We start from the raw sequence: 19,203 nt of genomic DNA on the forward strand, positions 1-19,203 counted from the left end.
CAAAAGTGTTTGTTAGCAGAGCAATCATGTCCATTAATGTATTGATACGTAGTAGTGGAAAATCATTTAAGGTCTTAAATTCTACTTTGAGCTGTCTGTGTACAAATCATTGTCTGCACTCAGTCACTACTGAGACTTAAAAACTTTGCTTCATCTGTGTTCTGTAAAAAGTTAGTGCGTACAAGCGACATGTCACAAAGTATCACTGTAAATCCATAAGAAAATGGATTCAGGATGAGGTTTGTTATTTAATACTAAACATAAGATTAAAATCCAAATTTCAATATGTATACTAATGCTAAATAGTACATTGCTCTTCGCGTGGTACTATGGAGAATCATGGTATTTATCATTTAGATAGCATTGAGTATATAAAAGAAAATGCATCTACAAGTGGTTTGTCAAAGGCAGCTCAGAATATTATCTTCTGAGTTGAAATAATACATTATTACCGTACTTTTTCTTCTAGGGCTGCTAATTTATTTTGAACTGTTTTTTAAACCGTAGTACTTTTCAGGAGCAGAAAAATAGTGAAAATTAATGTGGTTTGATATTGGGCTGCCTGGTTTAAAACTTCTGTCTGTATTGCGTGTAGTTAATTTTTTTAACATCTTTATGTTTTTGAGTTTCAGAATTTTATAATTCCTTTAGTTTGCAATAAAAGCGGGGTATGAATCTGTGTTACTGACTGGGAGGAAACAGTGATTTTTATGAGATCCTGGAAAGTACCTTGTGGGTTGGTGTGATGCCAGCATCACCCAGAAAGCACCGATCTCTGTCTGTATGAAAATCTGTAGTGCAAGCAGAGTTTTTATCTGGAGCAGAGCAAAAAAGTCTGAGAGTTCGCTGTACTTCGTTATTGCAACTAATGTTGTGTGTCAGGAACACATGAACTGTGTGTTTTGAGTATCAATATGGAATCCTAAGATCGCGAAGTAGAAGATTGCACATTTTATGAAGTGAACACATGTTGTACGAGACTCATGCAAAATTGTAGGTGATGCCAAATCTGCACAGAGCATTGGGGCAGCCGTGCTGTCAGCTGCGGTGCTGAGGGATTTGTTCTGCAGGTGAAACCCCAGAAACTTTTTGCATCGTGTTCAAACAGATTGGTTGTTAATATACTGCAAAAGAGACAGCTGCTCTAGCATTCCTTTATCAGTTTCTGGGTTGTTTAAATCTTTCATAAATCAAAAATACTTTTTTGTGTAGTTGTTGAGTTTGAGAGAGCTTTTGGCTCTAAATTTTTAACTCGGACATAATTTAGGGTAAGTTAAGAGTTGGAGGAGCCTTGGAGAGTAAAGACAGGAGATGGAAAGTAATTAAAAGAACTTTAAAACAAAACCTGAGAATTTCATTTCAGGCATGCATGTGGATTTTGAGTGGAGCTTTACAGGGAATAGGCAGTCTCATAACTCTCCTCTGGGTTTGTGCATATGTACTTAAATACGTGACTTGGAATTTTGTTTTTTATAGCAGCTGCAACAGGGTGTAAAGGAGCAGACGTTGCTGAATTGCTTCACCCTCTTGCATTCAAGACATGCTCTGCTGCAGATCGTATTACATGGGGAGATATAATGAGAGACAGCACAAGCTATCCATTTATCTCATGGGAAGCTTTTATGCTGGGAGTGTAGTTATGATAGTGAGCTACCTGTGAGCCAGTCATCACCAGGTTAATAATCTTGAGTAGTAAGCTTAGGAAATAAATTTAGTCCAAATATACTGGTGATGTGTTTCTAAAACTGTCTTGGAAGCATAAGGTAGGGATAGGTCCTTAGACAGGCAGAATAATTGTTTGCAGTCTCCTAGGAAGCTATGTCCCTACTTTGAATATCTAAACCTCTGAATGATCAAGATTATTGCTGATTTATGGCGATGGAAGATCACCATAATGCTCTTCAATGATGTGGAAGAGGTGCGGGTTTAGGATACAGAAGATCTGTCTATGGCAGGAAAAGGTACAGGTTTCAAAGGCAGTTGAAGTGATTAGTGGTCTTACATAAGCATTTAAAATGTAGTTTAGGTCCCTGCAGCCCCTGCATCTTAAAATTTCAAACCAGAGAAGTCGTTAAGTCATTTATACATGACCCCCCTGTACTCGTACATCTCTGTTACTGATGGTGGGTGGGTATTTAGTGCTGTTGGATAATGGAATACCTTTTAACTACTGGAACTGTAAATACACCTTTACTAAAAGCCGTTAAGTCTCTGTTATGAACCAATAGCTGGTTATGCTGAAGTCAGTGAGTAACTTCCATTCAGTTCAAAGCATTGTGAATTTAGCTCAAAATGCAAAAATCAATAAGAGCCGAGGGATTTAGCTTTGCTTAGTTATGCTGCCGGGAATTTAAATTTGTTTTCCCTAACATTGCTGGTGGTGTATATTTGGACACGTCTTTATTTTTTTTGCGTTGCAACTGCTGCCATCTACTGTGTCAATGCTGGGATTTCATGTGCTTAACACCAAGGGGTTACACTGGCTGACTTAATGGAAGAGAAGAAGAAAAGCAGACTTAGGTGCTTTGGCCGTTCTTCCAATAAACATGGTAAAACATGTTCTGATTTGCAGTTGAACTTCCTTTTGTGCCAAGACTGCATTTGGTGTGCTGGCGTTTGAAAGCACATAGCGTATGCATTTTCTATAACAAAGGCATACATGTCTTTAGCATGTAGACACTCATGCATGGAGTGCTGCTGTTTTAACTGCATGTTTGAACTAGACTGGTGCTGCTGTGCTCTACCTTCCTAAGCCATAGTCTTTAATCTGCTTAGATTTCCACTCGAGTGTCTTTGTGACAGTTCTTGTCACAGTATAGATTTTCTTTTTCAAAAGTTGGGTAAACCAGATTGGAAAAATGTATTTTAAATTCAAGTGTGAAGAAATTAATCAAAGTATTTTACAAGCATTATAAGGGGTCATAGTGAGCTTAGAACAGGGAGATGATAATGTTTACTATTTATTTGTAATACTTCTAATGTAGAATCTAACAGAGCATAACAAACTTTCACTGTGTCTCCTCTTGTTAGTGATGGTTTTGTTTCTGTAATTCGTGTGTTATCCCTTTCCCACCCACAGTGGAGATGGACGGGGGGATTAGAAAATGATACTTATTTTCAAATCTGCACTCTTTTAATACTGGCAGTGTATTGCTTTGACATAATCACAACTGTATTAATCAGCAGATCTAGTTTTAATCCTACCTGCAACAAAGTTATTGAAGCAACTGACTTCCTTACTGTTGTACGAATCACTGTTGTGGCTCAGACGGAGGCTGACAAATCTGATGGAGTTACTGTAGAGAATGCAGAGTATCCAGTCAGAAATTGCTAGGAGCTGATGGACTCATTTTCGAAGAATACTGAGTCTGCTTGAAATTACTTGTGTAACTTGCATATATTGCCTAACAGCTGATACAGTTTTATAGTCTAGAATAATTTTCCTAGAAAAATTGCTAAAAGACTTTGGATGCCATTCGGATATGTGTTTCAATGTAGCCTTCAAACTGGCAGGTTCTGATGTCACTCATGAAACGGCATGGAAACAGATGAAAGCTTGCTGTCATCTACCGGCCACAAATGCTGTCTCGCTGCTGGTACTTGACCGTGCTGGTCAAAAACATTCTTGAGTATGTGGTCACTGACTTAGTTTCATCTGTGTCTTGCAAGGCAGGTAGATCTTTTACGAGTAGGATGTTTTGCAAAGTACAAATCGATTACCGAGATCTATTTCTTTTTGTATTTGTGAGACTCTTACACTGATCTGAATAGCTCAAACTTCTACTACCGTTGGATTAGAATTCCCTTCCCAAAACTTTTTTCATTTTACCTCTGCCTCTATTTCTATTAAAAGCAGCACATCTGTAGATATATAACATTGCCAAGATTCATAGTATCAGTCTTTCAGGCCAGAAGTGGTTCAGTGATGCTTCTGTAGTAAAGACTGATGATTTTGCTCTCCTTGCACTGCTATGCAACCATTCAACCCTGTACTGAGTTTCCATGGGCTGCCTATAAGAAGAGAGAGCCTATAAGAATGATTGTTGATAGTATCAACATTAAATCCACACTATGAAGACAGATACGCTACTACAGTATCACGTAGAATATCATTTGGGAAGTCCCACTAGAGACTGAATATAGCCTGAGGAGCTTCACGGTCAGAATAGATAGTACCACCTCCTTCTGGTGTGTTTTCTGGGCACACAGACTTAGGAAAATTTGAGGTGGATTTGCAATGATAATGTTGACTCTCTGAGGATTATTTTTTTGTTCCACTTTCCTGTTTGACTACCTCAAAGATGTGGTGTAAAGGATTCAGAAAATCAATGTGTTGACTTGAGAAAGAAATAGGAAAAATTTGGAGCTCATGGAAGTGGTTGGGTGTCACTAGCAGACAGAAGATGATCATTTTGCAAGGTTGATCTAAAATTTTTCAGTATAGTCCCTTTTTAATAATTGTAAACTTCTCTTCAGAAGCTGTTACTGATCTCTGAGTAGCTTTGCAGATCACTCCACTTCTGCAGCTCTTTTTCTTCAGCATGGGTAACCAGAAAGCCACTCAAGGTGCATCAGTGTGGAGATCAGCCTGTGGATCAAAAATGCATAGCTGAAGTTGAACCAGATTAAAATATTAGTTATATGCTTTCTAGAGGAAAACATTTCCAACAATACTTCTCCTAATAATACTTGAACTATACATTTAATTAATTCAGAGTGTTATTTAGCTGGCTTCTGGATTCTACAGTGACACTAACTTGTCATATTGCAGGATTGTGGAATTCTTTCTTCCAGCTGTCTAGGACATAGCAATGCTGATGGACACTGACTTGCCCTTAGCTATGCATTAGTTATGTTACGTCCTGGGGTGGAGTTTGAAATCCCTGCTCCAAAATCTGAAAGTGTTTGGAGTAAATGGTGAACATTATAAGATGAAAAAAACCAATCTGTTTTCTTATCTGCAGAAATAAAACACAACAGTTTATGTATTTGACTTGTTTTCTGTATACTCAGGAAAGTATTAAGCTGCATGCTGTATGGGTTGTTCCTATTGACTAATGCAAGCATTGGTTTTTTTATGAAACCAGTTACTGTAATTGAAGAGAGCTGATATTGTCTAGAAAGCTAGACAATCTTTCCAGAAGAATGCCAGTAAAAGAAAGCCAAAGATGAATAAGGAATAGAGAAAATTTGATATCTTCCTTTGGATCCTGGAGTACCAGTTTAAAGATCTCGAAGCTGACCTTACTGAGATCAGACGGTCTTCCAAGGGTTGGTTCTGTGTGCTGTACTTGGTCCCCTGAACACCGCCCTTGAAAAGCTGTGCTCATGAAAGAGCCTTTCCAAGACTTGCCAGGTTGCTTGCATTAGCGAGAGTGGCCGTGGTCGTGCAGTGCTGTTGCTGTTTTCTTCTGGCTAATTTAATGACTGGCTAGCATTGCTGGAGCCAGGCTTCCACATGGTGCCTTTCTCAGTACTTTTGTCAAGTTTTCCTTTTGGCATATAAATTACAGTCTCATGATAGCTGAGTTTTTAATGTAAACTGACCCGTCTGCGGTCCTTTTTTTACCTCCTTCTGCTTTTGTAAAACAGCACCTGCCAGTCACTAACGGGGCCAGAGCAATAACCCTGTCTGAAATAGAGTGTAACAGTCTGCCTGTATTTAATAATTAGCAAAACTGACATTGGCTTCAATAGGGACAAAGGGTTTTTTTCATGCAGTCACATTAAAAAAGGGCTGGTGTTTCTTACAGTGCGTTAACGCATCAAGTCTGGGTAGATGTGAATTAAAATTACATTATAGATAGTCTTAAAAATTATTTGGTATATATTAGAACAATGAGCATTTGTGTGACACTGAAGTGACGCTTGATGAGGGGCTGGATTCTGGGCACTGCTTTTAGATGAGGAAACAGTTCATAAATTTGAAACACAAGCGTGAGCTGCATTGCACATATGACACTTGCAAAAGTGGGGGTAGCTCTGTTTTCACCTCAGTTCTTAATAACAGTGTATGAAACAAGACTCCTGCACTCATATTTTGCAGCTGCCCATCATGAGTGCTGAGATGTTCATCACTGGGTGGCCAGAACGCTGTTTCCTGACAGCATCCAAGTCACCCACCGCCAGACAACCACTTCAGTTCTTTACCAGTCAGGGAAACTCCTTGCCTTCATTGCAAAAGACCCTGGCATTTCAAAATAAAGACAATTAGTTCTGAAGATCTGAGACTGTCTGCAGTAGTTCTGTAATCTTTTTCCTAAACCCTTTGAAATTCTAATGCTTGAATTTGGATCTCATCAAAGATTGTCTGCTTTACTTCTGAACGAAATTCCTTTTGAACTCTGTGACTGTAAGCTGTGAAGTTCACACAAGACGAGCAATGTTCATTTTTTTTTTACAACTGATTAATAAAGAGAAGCATGATATTGGAATCGAGGCACAAGTGTGAGCCAGGGATTTTTCCAGCGTAAAGCAATTACAAAAATGTTTTAAAAGAACCATAAAAAATGGAGAACCTTGTGAAAGAAGGTTTTGCTGTGCTTACTGCCTGAAGTGCCTTGTTTAGTCAAACACCTGCATGCACAGTTTGGCTCTTTCTTTGTTATGTCAGCTCTGCGTTTACTATTTCATGCTATGATGACTTACCTTTCTGGGGACAGATTCTCAGCTGCTGCAAACAGCAGCTCAGCGTCTAGCCTGCATAGTCCCATCAGTCTCTCAACTTGGATGGAATTGGTGGGCGATGGAAACAAATTGCCGTTTACCACTTCTGTGTATCTCTATGTTGGTGTTGAGGCAATATAGAGACCGTGCAGAAAAACTGTTACTGAGAGTTCTCATTTTGTACCTGATCCAAAAAACCCCAAAATTCTGAGCCTCGTTCTGGAGACTCACTTACATGATGTTTGTAATTAAGCCTGCTTTATTAAACCTCCTCTAGGACAGTGGAACATCCCTAACCTACATAGTAACCCTTCTGCTTTCGGTGCTTTCAGTCCGCAGACATTGGCTTAAGCCTCCCCAACAAAACAAACCAACCAAACCAACCAAGCAAACTATCAAAACAGCAGAAGGCAAACCTCAGAATACCTTGAAGATACTCTGTTTTTTAATTTTGTTCTTATTGTTCTACAGTAATTTCAGTGTGTCTTTTGGCTTGCTTTTTTTCCCCCTCCTGCTTTATGTGGTATTTCTACTGTATAAACCAGCAACATTAATTTTATGCTTTTATTGTTCCTGAGGCTTTTCTTTCATGCTTCTGATGCAGACATGGAAGTGGTGTTCTCCCCTAGGAAGTACTGAGAACTTTGCCTATTTGTTTCCTAACGTGATTTGACGTGTGTTGTCCTCCCTCTGTATTTCAGTTGATTTGAAGATAACTGGTGATGACCAACCTACAAATGAGTTTTGTCTAAAAAAAATGAGCTACAATTGCTAACTATTCAGTAATGAGCCACTCTAGGTACATAATTCACTGTGTAACAAGTGGAATAATCCCCTTTATGTTGCTAGTAATTCCCACCATCCTTTGTAGTACCGTTCTGCCATTCCCAGTCCTCATTCCTGTCTGCTCATATAATATTTGCGGGCACAATTACTTTCTAGCATCTTGCCTTGATAATGGAAGTAAAATGTGGTCAATATGATCAGTGGGATAATTCCTGTTTTCAGGAGAACTTTGCTGATGTTTCTTGGAATTGGCGAGCATGTTAAGGACACTTGAACTGATAAACACCTGCAGAGCGTTAACAGGGCACTTCTTAAAATGAAAGGTCATGAAATCTAGCTCAGGTTTATTTCTTTACTAGAGGTAGTGTGCTCTTTGTTGCAGAACTCCTCTGCTTTGTGTTCTGTAGTGGGTTTTCAACAGTTACGTTGAATCATGGAAAAAAAACCCAAAAAAGCTACAATACACTCTGGAATTCTCCGTGCTTGCTTTTTTTAGACACATAAAGTGTCTCGTTTCATCTGCTATTCCTTAGATCTTCCAAGCTCTCATTAGACCTGCAAAAAGTGGAAGCATTCTTACAATAGAACAGGAGTTGACAACCTGTGTAATGCCTTGCTTGGCTATCAATTTAAAGCAATTTTTGTCTCCTGACAGCAAGCATGCCCACCAGTGAAACGGAGTCAGTGAACACAGAGAACGTGAGTGGAGAAGGAGAGAGCCCAGCATGCTGTGGGAGTTTGTGGTGAGTATATGGACTATTTTCAAGTACCCACACTCATCATCTCAAACTTTAAAAGACTCATTCTTTCCCTATTGTTTATATAGCCAAAACTCTTTTTCAATAGTTAAGCATTGTAGGACATTCTTTGCCTTTCAGTAGTTTAATATTAGACATTAAAGCACTCCTAAAATTCTCAAGTTATGAAGTCATAAAGCAATTCCACTGAACTTCCAGTGGACCCGTGTTTTCCTGAAAGCTTTTATAAAATATAACAATTGTCCAAAATAATAAGAAAGGAATTGAAGTCTCTCATGACATGTAAAAAGAAACACCTTCTGTTAAATTGTGCATGATCTGGGCAATGTGTAGTTTTTAGGTGATAACTGAATGTATGGGAGTATTTATCTCATAGTATTCGGTGTTTATTTGCTCAGTTTCATGCCTTTGACGCAGCTTCTCCATGAAAAGTTTCTGTACTTAATTTTAAAGTAGGTTTCCTTTCTTTTACTTAAAAAAATTTGTAAAACTTTAGGAATGATATTTCAGAAAATAAGTAACTGACAATAGAATATCAGCATTCATGATGCATTTTGTTAAAAGCTTCATTTTATGTGTATGTCATTCCAACATATTGATTTGCAAAATTATGAAGAGAACAAATTTGCTTTAATTATTTTTTGTCCACATTCTTAAAAACGTTTTTTCCTTTTCTTCCAGTCAAACCATCTCAAAATCCAAGTTCAGGTCAGTATTTTCCTCTCTCTTCATCACTTTTTCCCCTTGTGTCTATTTACACGTCACGATAATCTCATATAATTATTCTTTATTTGTTGTACTTTAAATTTCACTCTGTGAAAATTCTTCCTAGCAGTTGCCTGTTAATACAAAAGTATCCACGAACACTCTTGGAACTCCAACTCCCTGATTTGCTTTGCTGGTCTTTGTGGTTCTCTTTTCACTTATTAGGAGCATTTGGGAATGTGAGCTTCTGTTTTCAAGTGTGAAAATTGGCAGGAGCAAAATTAGGAATTAGTAGTCCTGACACTGGATTTGCCGCTTAGTTCAGTCAGACTCAATGCAAGGCTGCATTTTTCCCTGTGTGGACTGAAATTTAAGACTGGGGCCTAAAGGACCAAACTAAACATGAATACCTGAGTGACTGAAAGTGAAACTGGGGACACGTTTATAAGGATAATGATTTGCTCATAAATAGTTACAAAGAAAAAATATATCAGCTATTTAATGAGAAGAAAAGCACTGAATAATTTGGTTTGTTCTAACAAACTGTCAGCTGTAAGTGTCCTCTGTGATTTTAATATTTATTCAACTTCTATATCTTCTGAATAATGCATGATAATTTTGTTAAAGAGACATTATATCATTGCAAATTTATGAAAGCGGAGTTTCTCTTCAAAATGAAGAGGCACATTTCATTCTTCCAGAAAAAAAGAACACTCTATTTGGTTAAAACTAGGAGAGGTGGTTACTGAAAAATAGAAAGCTGGTGAGTGAAAACAGTATAATTTGTTTTCCTATTTTATATAGCCACAGATTTTCCTGGAAAGGCAGGCCATCTACTTCAGTCTGCTACTTACTATTTCTTTCTGTGCTTGGACCGATGTAATGGAAGTAGATCATTCCTCCTATTCTCCTTTTTTAATTTTCCCATGAACACCACTGTTTTGTCACTGATTCCACAGACCTTTTTTGGTGGTGGTGGGGGAAAAAAGCCCCATTGGCTTCAGAGAGCTGAGTTCTACGCTTTGATACTGCTTTTTGCTTCTATGAGTAGAGGTATCCAAACAATATTAAATATTATTCTTGTCTCTTGAGATTCTCATCTCACTTTACTTCAACATCACGGTGTTCTGTAAGTGTAAAAAAAAGGCTGTTTTACCTACCCAGGGAGCGAACCATCCTGACGATGGCCATGGACGCAGCGCTGCTTAGCCAGGGACTGGCAAGATAAGAATGTTCTTGGATACCGTGTTACTTTAGGTCAGGACAGGGTATTTTTCCTTTATATGGTTAGAATACTGCAAAGGCTTGACATGCCTTTGTACTGATGTCTGGAACCAGCATTCATTTCCCAAGTCCAATCTGCAAGTACAAATGTAGGGTGTATAAGGAAAATTCAGTTAATGCTTCAATGCGATGCCAAGCTCAAGTTATTTTCATGGTGGTGTTATTGCATATTGGTTCTATTTCCCAAGGCAGTTTAAAGCATTCCTGATTTATACATACTAACTACAATACCTGCTAATTCAGACACTGGAAGTATTAAGAAAACCGCCTAGTTCTTTGTAACAATTTTCAAGAGACAGGGGACAGGACAAGGGGGAATGGCCTGAAGCTCCGTCAGGGGAGGTTCAGGTTGGATATCAGAAAAAAATTCTTCATGGAAAGAGTCATCGGGCACTGGAACAGCTGCCCAGGGAGGGGGTCGAGTCACCTTCCCTGGAGGTGTTTAAGGAACGGGTGGATGAAGTGCTTAGGGACATGGTTTAGGGAGTGTTAGGAATGGTTGGACTCGATGATCCAATGGGTCCTTTCCAACCTGGTGATTCTGTGTGATTCTGTGTGATTCTGTGTATTTGTGGTGCTGCCAAAAGGGCTGCAGTGCCCTTCCCGCTCTCAGCCACTCGTCTTCCTGCTCTTTCTCTGTTGTGGCAATACAACAAATTGGATCAGACAACTGACCAGCTGAAATCAACCCAGAAATAAAGAAATCTGTTTCCACCAGTCAGTTCTCAGACCTGGGTCACTTAATTGAGGCTACTTTTGGCAAAAGAGAGAGGAGAGAACAGACCAAGGAGAGCAGCCCACTTCATCACAGATTTATGCAAGGCGGACTAGATAGTGAATTTACAGAGGAAGAAGCTTATACATGCATGTTCTTCTCAGCTCTTTGCTCTTTTAAGGCTAGGTCAAGATTCCACTGGAGCCTGTGCCTGCTCTGTCCCTTGAATTTTGGATGAAGAACTTGTCAGTTCTTCCAAGTTATTATCTGAGTCCATGACTGTAGTTCTGGGTGTATGAATTTTATATGCCTCCCTTTTAGGTAATAGCAAATGCTTACTAATCCTTTTCTTCTTATGACCCAGAAATATGTTTTCTTTCTGTTTCACAAATGAAAATGCAACCCGAGGAGACTGATAGGTTTACTGAAGTTCCCGTATGTGAAGCGGAGAAGTTAGATCTAGTTTTATGAGTCCAAAGTTAAGCTAACAATCTCTCTTGTAAATCCAGCTTCTGTCACCACAGGACTTGTTTCCTTGTCCTTAATTGTCATTCGTTTCACAAACATTTGCCCACTGACACAATTTCAAAGCATATCGGTAGAAATCTCTTGGAGTCTCTGGCTGAGATGTCTAACGTTATAGGATAGATTTCTAAAAGTTGACCTCAACATTTCCTGCCTTGTTTAATCCTGGCAGAATTGTGCCTATGGTTTAACTGAAACCCTACATTTTCAGAGTAAATGTAATTTGAATTCTAAGTTGCTTCGTTGCCCTTTCTTTCCTGCTATTAACTGTAAGGGGCCTGGGAAGACAGATGTATTTTTTTACTCAACGAAATGTTAAATGCAGCTTAATCTGATTATGTCACAGGCAATTAGAGCCTCCAAAAGTTGTGGTTAACATTTAAAAATCTATAATGAAAGCTAAAAAAGGGGTAAAAAATTAGCACTCCCTGATCTGCAACTTGTTATAATTTACACAACTAAGTATTGTGCACATATTTATGAAAACACGCCTGCTCTCATGTACGTACTTGCACTATATTTTCTGCACAGAAGAAACCCTCCTTAAGGTCGTATGAGTTGTCTGTGTAATAATAAATTTGTTTTTATTCCAACTTTCAGTCGACGCTGGCGTCGCTGGAATCGATTTAATCGAAGAAAATGTAGAGCTGCAGTAAAATCTGTCACATTTTATTGGCTTGTTATTGTCTTGGTCTTTCTGAACACATTAACTATCTCCTCGGAACATTATAATCAACCCGACTGGCTGACCCAGATCCAAGGTATTATCAAAAATTATTTGTCCTGTTTTTGACTACCCACTGTTGTACTTTGCCGTTTAGTTGTTGTTACTGTCCTGAAGGATATTCAGCCCAACCAAAGGCAGATCCAAGAAAGGACTGAATCTCTTTGATTTCCACAGCTGTAACACAGCTCAGTGGCATACCAGCAAAAACCTGACAGTACTAAATGGTAGATACCTGTACTTTTATTGTTAAACCATGCTTGAAAGTTGAGGAAGGAAATGGAAACTGGCACAGCAGAACATATTGTGAGCTGTGTTGCTTAAGTCACAGTGTGGACTCGAGCAATGAGTTGAGCAGCTATGAAGCGCATAACTTCTTGGGAAGATGAATAGTTCAGAGGTGGCAGGAAGCTTTCCATCTTTGTGTAACTTTTGCCCCTTAGGCATCAAATACAATCCAACATGAAAAAACAGTATTTCCTTCTTAAGAAATAGTACTAATATATTAAAATAAAAATGGAATCTATGTGACAACTCGAGAATGTTCAGTTTGGTTTTTTTTTTTTGATGTTTTATTCCAGATATCGCAAATAAAGTTCTTCTGGCTTTATTCACCTGCGAAATGTTAGTAAAGATGTACAGCTTGGGCCTACAGGCTTATTTTGTTTCTCTTTTTAACCGCTTTGATTGCTTCGTTGTTTGTGGTGGCATCGTTGAAACCATTTTGGTGGAGTTGGAAATTATGTCACCCCTTGGAATTTCAGTGTTTCGCTGCGTTCGTCTCCTGCGTATTTTTAAAGTAACAAGGTAAGGTTAACTAGTACTGCTGACTTTAGGGATAGCTGACAAATGATCAGCAATTCTTTTGTAATACTTCACCATGCACTGCTCTTTTACTGTTTTGTTTGGGGTTTTTTTTGGTGTGCGTTAACACACGCATTTTAATTTATAGGCACTGGGCATCCCTGAGCAACTTGGTAGCATCCTTGTTAAACTCAATGAAGTCCATTGCTTCACTGTTGCTTCTGCTTTTCCTCTTCATCATAATCTTCTCGTTGCTTGGAATGCAGCTGTTTGGAGGCAAATTTAATTTTGATGAAACTCAAACAAAACGGAGCACCTTCGATAATTTTCCACAAGCTCTTTTAACTGTATTCCAGGTAACTTTCTTTCATCCCGTATAAAACATATTACCTTTGAAGATCAGCAAAACTGTTTAAGTGATCATGTTGCCTGAAAATAAAATCACGTATACTATTTATTCAGTTTACTTTAAGTAGCATTTTGCTCATTAAATTCAGTACTCTGGTAACTCTGCACCATTTGTACCATTTGTTTCATGTCTTATTTGATCTATCTATCTATGCAACATAGCTATCATATTATTCACAAAATTAAATCTCCTGTGTCCATCAAATACATGACTAGAAAAAAGAGATGGAATGTTATTTTTATTTTAATCAAATTGTTTTCTTTGACTTCATTAAAAGATGGGAAGATGAGGCCGGGGATATGGTTTAGTAGTGGACAGGTACGGTTGGACTTGATGATCTCAAATAGCTTTTCCAACCAAATGATTTTATGATTAGTTATATAAAAGTTCAGCTATTCCCAAGCAGGAAAAAAATGGGAAGTCTTATAAGAATGCATACTTGCATATGGGTCATATGGCAGAATGGAATAGAATGGAATGGAATGCAAATTTGCTTATAAATATAGTGAATATATTAGGATTATGATATTTTTTATGTAGGCAGAAGATGAGCCTTATTGTGGGCAGAGGAAGTGTATTTCTCTTGTTCTTTTTGGTGATGAGTTACTAATAATATGTCTGCTTCTTAGATTCTAACAGGTGAAGACTGGAATGCTGTTATGTATGATGGCATAATGGCATATGGTGGCCCATCATCGTCAGGCATGATTGTCTGTATATATTTCATTATCCTCTTCATCTGTGGTAATTGTATCCTTTGCAGTCACTGGAGACGTCCCCAAATGGGGCTGTGTGCCGAGGACATATGCAGAATTTCTCTAGGAGGGAGTAAAATGCAGTGGACAGGCAAGCACTTTCTGCAGGTGCTAAGTCCTTCAAAGAGACTTTTCTTTGTACACCCATTCCCTCTTGGATCACCCCAGTGGTCTCCAAGCCTATCTCCAGCCACCACAGTGGCAGAAACCAGAGAATTTTTAATTCCTTCCTTCGGTGGGAAAACAGCCTTATTGTATCTGCTTGTCTCTATTTGATGTCTCTTCCCTCTGAAAATGTGTGGACGCAGTCTGATCTCCATGGCAGTAATTTCCTGTTCATCTTTTTGACACTTGATAGAGCTCTGTCAATTCTGACACACTCTGACAGCAGAGCCGGTGATTCACTTTGTAGTGAAGGGACCAGATGAGGGAAATCTGCGTGGAGAAATGTCAAGTCAGCTAGGATTAAGCCTACTGAAACATTCCCCTTCTCTGCCTCCAGTGTACAGTGTTCTTCAAACATCAGATGATAAAAGGGCAAAAATATTCTATTTTCTGTACTATATAGTACTTGTTTCAGTATTTGCACTTAACTGATATAGACTGAAATACAGGATTTTGTGTAAATTATTGGAGACACAGAAGATAGTGTGTTATAAAAATGGGTTTTCCAACAGTCTTCACTTCTAATAAACATTGTGTCATACGCGACAGTTGCTCGGGCTAGCTTAAAGCTGAATTTCATTTATTTAAAACATACATCAAGTGTTCTGTTTTAAAATCAGTGACCCTAATGGATCTCTGCTCATTTGACACCCAGTATTAATCCAGTCCATTAAATGAGTGTTATTTGCATTATACTCCGGCATCACAAATCTCGACGCTGTAGGTTGAGAACATGCATTTTATATCTCTCACATTGACAGTGTTTATGATGATAATAAACCAAGCAAGCATAGTAAGGCGTAATGTCCTTAAAATGATTTGAAATAGATATCTTGCTAAATGTCTTCTTGGCCATTGCTGTGGATAACTTGGCAGATGCTGAAAGTCTAAATACAGCTCAGAAGGAAGAAGCTGAAGAAAAGGAAAGGAAAAAGAATGCGAGGTAAAATAGCATGAGCATGTTGAATAAACGGGAGAGGGAAGGAAGAGGGTACTGAGTTCTTTCATAAAGATTTTCTTTACATTATATAAATGTCTTTGGCATCTTCAAAATTTATTGGACTCAGGAATAGAACGAAAGTGTTTTCTTAGATATTAAATTAAGACTCCATTAATATCATTTCAGATAGGAGTTGGATAGTAATTGGGAAAATAGGGTTAATTAAGGACATAATGATAAGCTAACTGGTATTTAAACATTGCAGTGGTAGGATTTATTGCATGATTAGAGCAAGAATCTATCTGCTGTTGCCAGTGCTCAACTCCCTGTGGAATCCGTTCTCTTAAGCCTTATATAGACAAGAAGAAAACCTTTCTTTGAAATCAGTGCAGGCCTGTTGAAATCAATGCAAGCGGTTTGCATGAGTCCAAGGGCACAGTTTATCCCTCTAGAAAGGAGTTGTAATCATGCGTTGAATTTTTTAGGGATTAGCTTCTGGAATTATATTCAAAATTATAATCTTTTAAATGGATCATTGCATTCAAATGCCATAGATTTTACTGCTCTGACACCTGCAGCTATGCAAATAATCTTATTTTACTCTATGATTTTAGGTTTGTTTCCTTAACTTTTCATAGAATGGGTACAGCTCACTTAAAACCTTTCATCTTTACATGACTTGCTTTGTAATTGTATTTTTTTGTAGAAAAGAGAGTCTGGAAAATAAAAAAAGTGAGAAGTCAGAAGGTGACCAAAAGAAGCCCAAGGATAGTAAGGTGTTTATTCTATAAATATTCTTTTCTGACAATCAGTTTTACTGTTGTACAATTTCTTTTATGAATCCATCACACCTACGTTATTTTTCCAAGCAAAGGAAACTTAGGATGCAAAGCATTGGAACACACAGAATCTCTTAACTCAGAAAATCCTTTTTGTTTCAGGATATCCTGAGAAGGGAAGTTCTTAAAGCATCAATAGTTAATGTTAGAAAAAAAACTTGATGTTATTTTAGGATCCTTGTAGGTATTTTGCCTGATAAATGCAATGGAAGAGGAGAGTGAACGATAAACACTTAGCAGAATGTTTGAACAGTCCTGTAATTTTTACCAAAGCCTGTTAGTTATGGTTTTATTGTGATCTACATAGCCAGAAGAATGTGGATACTATAGAAAAATCATCTTTTAAAAACATGTATTAAGCTATCAGGTCTCCTCTGTTCTCATAGTTTCAGAAAACTCACAAACTGTGCATAGGGATCACTCCTCTGACTTTAGAGGCTTATTTGGTTTGCTTTCTGTTCAGTTTTATCCTCCAGCTATATATAAATCTATTTTTCTTCTTGTGCGTCCCTTTCATTGCTGTAGGTGACAATTTCTGAATATGGAGAAGGAGAGGAGGAGGATAAAGATCCCTATCCACCCTGTGATGTACCAGGTATGTGAATACCAGCCAGAAGACAAACACATTTGTTTGCTAAAATATCCTAAACTTGCTCTTGCCGAACACTGAGTCAAAGCCTTTGAAGTCGGCAAAGTTGTGCTCTGTTATCAGTGAATAAATGGGCCCGTAAGCTGCTAAGTATTATCTTTTCCTACAGCTTCCAAGGCAGTACAAACAGCATGTGAGAATTAATACTGTGAGCCTGAAGGCTGCTGTGGTAATACTGTCAGGATGTGAGAGTGTGAGAGCATGTTCTAAACTCTTCGGAAACATTTGGCAAGAAAGGAAATTCCAGGGCTGACGTTTGATCACTTTTGTCTTAGTTTCTTCCAGTCCAGTGAACGTGCTTATGTAAAAATCAGCTCGGTCTGTCTGAACAGAAAGCAATCAGTCCACAGAGCTCAGCGCCCGTAGGACACATCTCAGGTGTGGATTCTGACGGCCAAGGGCTGAGCTTAAGTGGAGCTCCAGGTGCCCGTGTGCAGCGTGTGTGAGTGGAGACCTCAGCTGAGGCTGCTCAGGGCCAGTAAAGCCAATTAGTGCACTCAGGGCACTTACGTGCACATATGGGTGTGTGCATAAACATGAATATACCCTCTGGATGTATGTATGTTCACATATTGATTTATAGATTTTTAAAGCCATGCTTTAAATGCACATTTCCTTAAAAGCCATATATATTTTAATACAAGCCATGCTTTTATGTTGTTATGAACAATGTTTTTTATCTTATAGTAAAAAAACGTATTTAATTCAAAGTAGGTGAAGATGAAGAAGATGAGGAGGATGAACCAGAGGTACCAGCAGGCCCTCGTCCCCGTAGAATATCAGAGCTAAATATGAAGGAGAAGATAACACCGATCCCTGAAGGGAGTGCCTTCTTCATTTTCAGCAGCACCAATCCGTAAATATAATTTTGAAAAATAATATTAGTATTTATTATTTAGTATTATGCTTTAGTTCATCGAGGTTTAGCGGTGAGGTAACGGCCTTCCTTCCAGTGACATTAGGAATAGAACTCCAAAACCTTCAACAGGAGAGGGTTTGGCTTCTCTCCTAAAATTTTCTTAATGACTTGGTAGATTAAACAATGTGAAAAATTCATTAGTTTGCTTCCTGATGTTAAAGATAATAGCATTTTGCACATATTTCATAGCAGTTTGAACTTGCTTTTTTAGAAATCAGGCCAATAACTTCAGCATTTGCACTGCTTTGAGCTGCTGATAATCGCTCTGTTCTGTCATTGTTGGCAGAGTATTGGAAAACATGTTGTGTATTAGCCATCTGCTGGGTTCTATTTGCACACATGGTATATTTTTGTATCTCTTCTTCAGAATTCGAGTGGGATGCCACAGACTCATCAATCACCACATCTTTACCAATCTCATCCTGGTCTTCATCATGCTGAGCAGTGTTTCTCTAGCAGCAGAAGATCCAATTCGCAGCCACTCTTTTCGAAATAATGTAAGACCTTCATTTTTGTGTCTGAATATAAATATATCCTTAGGGTAATAAACGTTTGAGTCTAGTGTCTAGTTTTTAATTTTAAAGTTAAGAAACTTTTCCTTTTTAAACTAATTTATATTTTTTTCTTTAAAAAACATAAATCTTTAAAGACAGGTAATTTACTGACGGAAAATCATAGATATTGGAATCATTTATTAAGCACATAATGTTTTTTCTTTGTTAGCTATTAATGTATCACAATAAAATACGCTCAAGATTAGCATAATATTTATAATGTTCATTTTTTTTCATAATTTTCAGCTGGTGTGCCTGATATGCATTTCCTGAATCACTTATAGTGCCTCTCAGAGTTTGACACTGCTTTAAAATGCCTATTAAAATGATGACTGTTTATAACTGTTGGGAATAGAACCTGTCCTCTATTCTCCTTCATTGACTCTATTATGTGGTCTTGGGGAACTCAAAGTGTCACTCTGTTAGTGAGTGTAAGGATATTACCTCTTCTTTCAAAGAACCTATTGTGACCACTAGTGAGTTTGAGTACCACCACATCGGACCCCAAAATCCTGATTGGCCAAACTAAATTAGTTTTTTCCTGATTGGAAACTAAACAAGTTTCAGTTTTTCTAAACTCGCATGTAAAATGAGGATCAGCTGTTGCCTTGATTCAGTCAACTGTCATTTCAGCCTATATAGAAACCCCCAAATTTGCAAGCGTTTCTGCATTCTTTTTTAGATATACTTGTAGAAACAAAATATTTGGAAGAATAATAATTTCAGGAATAGCTCTATTCAGTAAAAGTGTAGTTTACTTGGTAAGTAAACATCTGTGTTCTCCTAAAACAAATTCCAGAATCCACCATTTTCAGGTTATATTATAGTAGAAGACTTACCTGTTACTCAAAAGTATTAGAGTACCAAAAATAAACCCACTCTCATGAATGCTAATGTTTTTCTTCTACTTGTTGCACTTGTGTTAGTGTTGAAGCAAGCCTCTCACGTTATTGTGAGTTGGGCATGTTTTAGATTAAATATGAAGTGGCTGAGATGGTGCAATCTG

The 19,203-nt window shown here is 38.0% G+C and overlaps 1 protein-coding gene across 16 annotated transcripts in view; it reads left to right on the forward strand.

The window, feature by feature from the left end:
- The window catches only part of CACNA1D (calcium voltage-gated channel subunit alpha1 D), a 204,485-nt gene that overhangs the window by 127,638 nt on the left and 57,644 nt on the right, over positions 1-19,203 (forward strand). For 15 of the 16 annotated variants that reach the window (XM_054076355.1, XM_054076358.1, XM_054076344.1 and 12 more), the window contains exons 10-20: positions 8,108-8,195; positions 8,892-8,918; positions 12,040-12,200; positions 12,745-12,970; positions 13,116-13,323; positions 14,006-14,126; positions 15,125-15,239; positions 15,943-16,012; positions 16,601-16,670; positions 17,436-17,580; positions 18,011-18,140. In XM_054076355.1, the coding sequence (XP_053932330.1) occupies positions 8,108-8,195; positions 8,892-8,918; positions 12,040-12,200; positions 12,745-12,970; positions 13,116-13,323; positions 14,006-14,126; positions 15,125-15,239; positions 15,943-16,012; positions 16,601-16,670; positions 17,436-17,580; positions 18,011-18,140 (1,361 nt within the window). The remainder of the gene's footprint in view (positions 1-8,107; positions 8,196-8,891; positions 8,919-12,039; positions 12,201-12,744; positions 12,971-13,115; positions 13,324-14,005; positions 14,127-15,124; positions 15,240-15,942; positions 16,013-16,600; positions 16,671-17,435; positions 17,581-18,010; positions 18,141-19,203) is intronic. The other variant, XM_054076348.1, reaches the window with a different exon arrangement.

The sequence above is a fragment of the Cuculus canorus genome, chromosome 11 (genome assembly GCF_017976375.1).
Source record: "Cuculus canorus isolate bCucCan1 chromosome 11, bCucCan1.pri, whole genome shotgun sequence".
Lineage (NCBI taxonomy): Eukaryota > Metazoa > Chordata > Aves > Cuculiformes > Cuculidae > Cuculus > Cuculus canorus.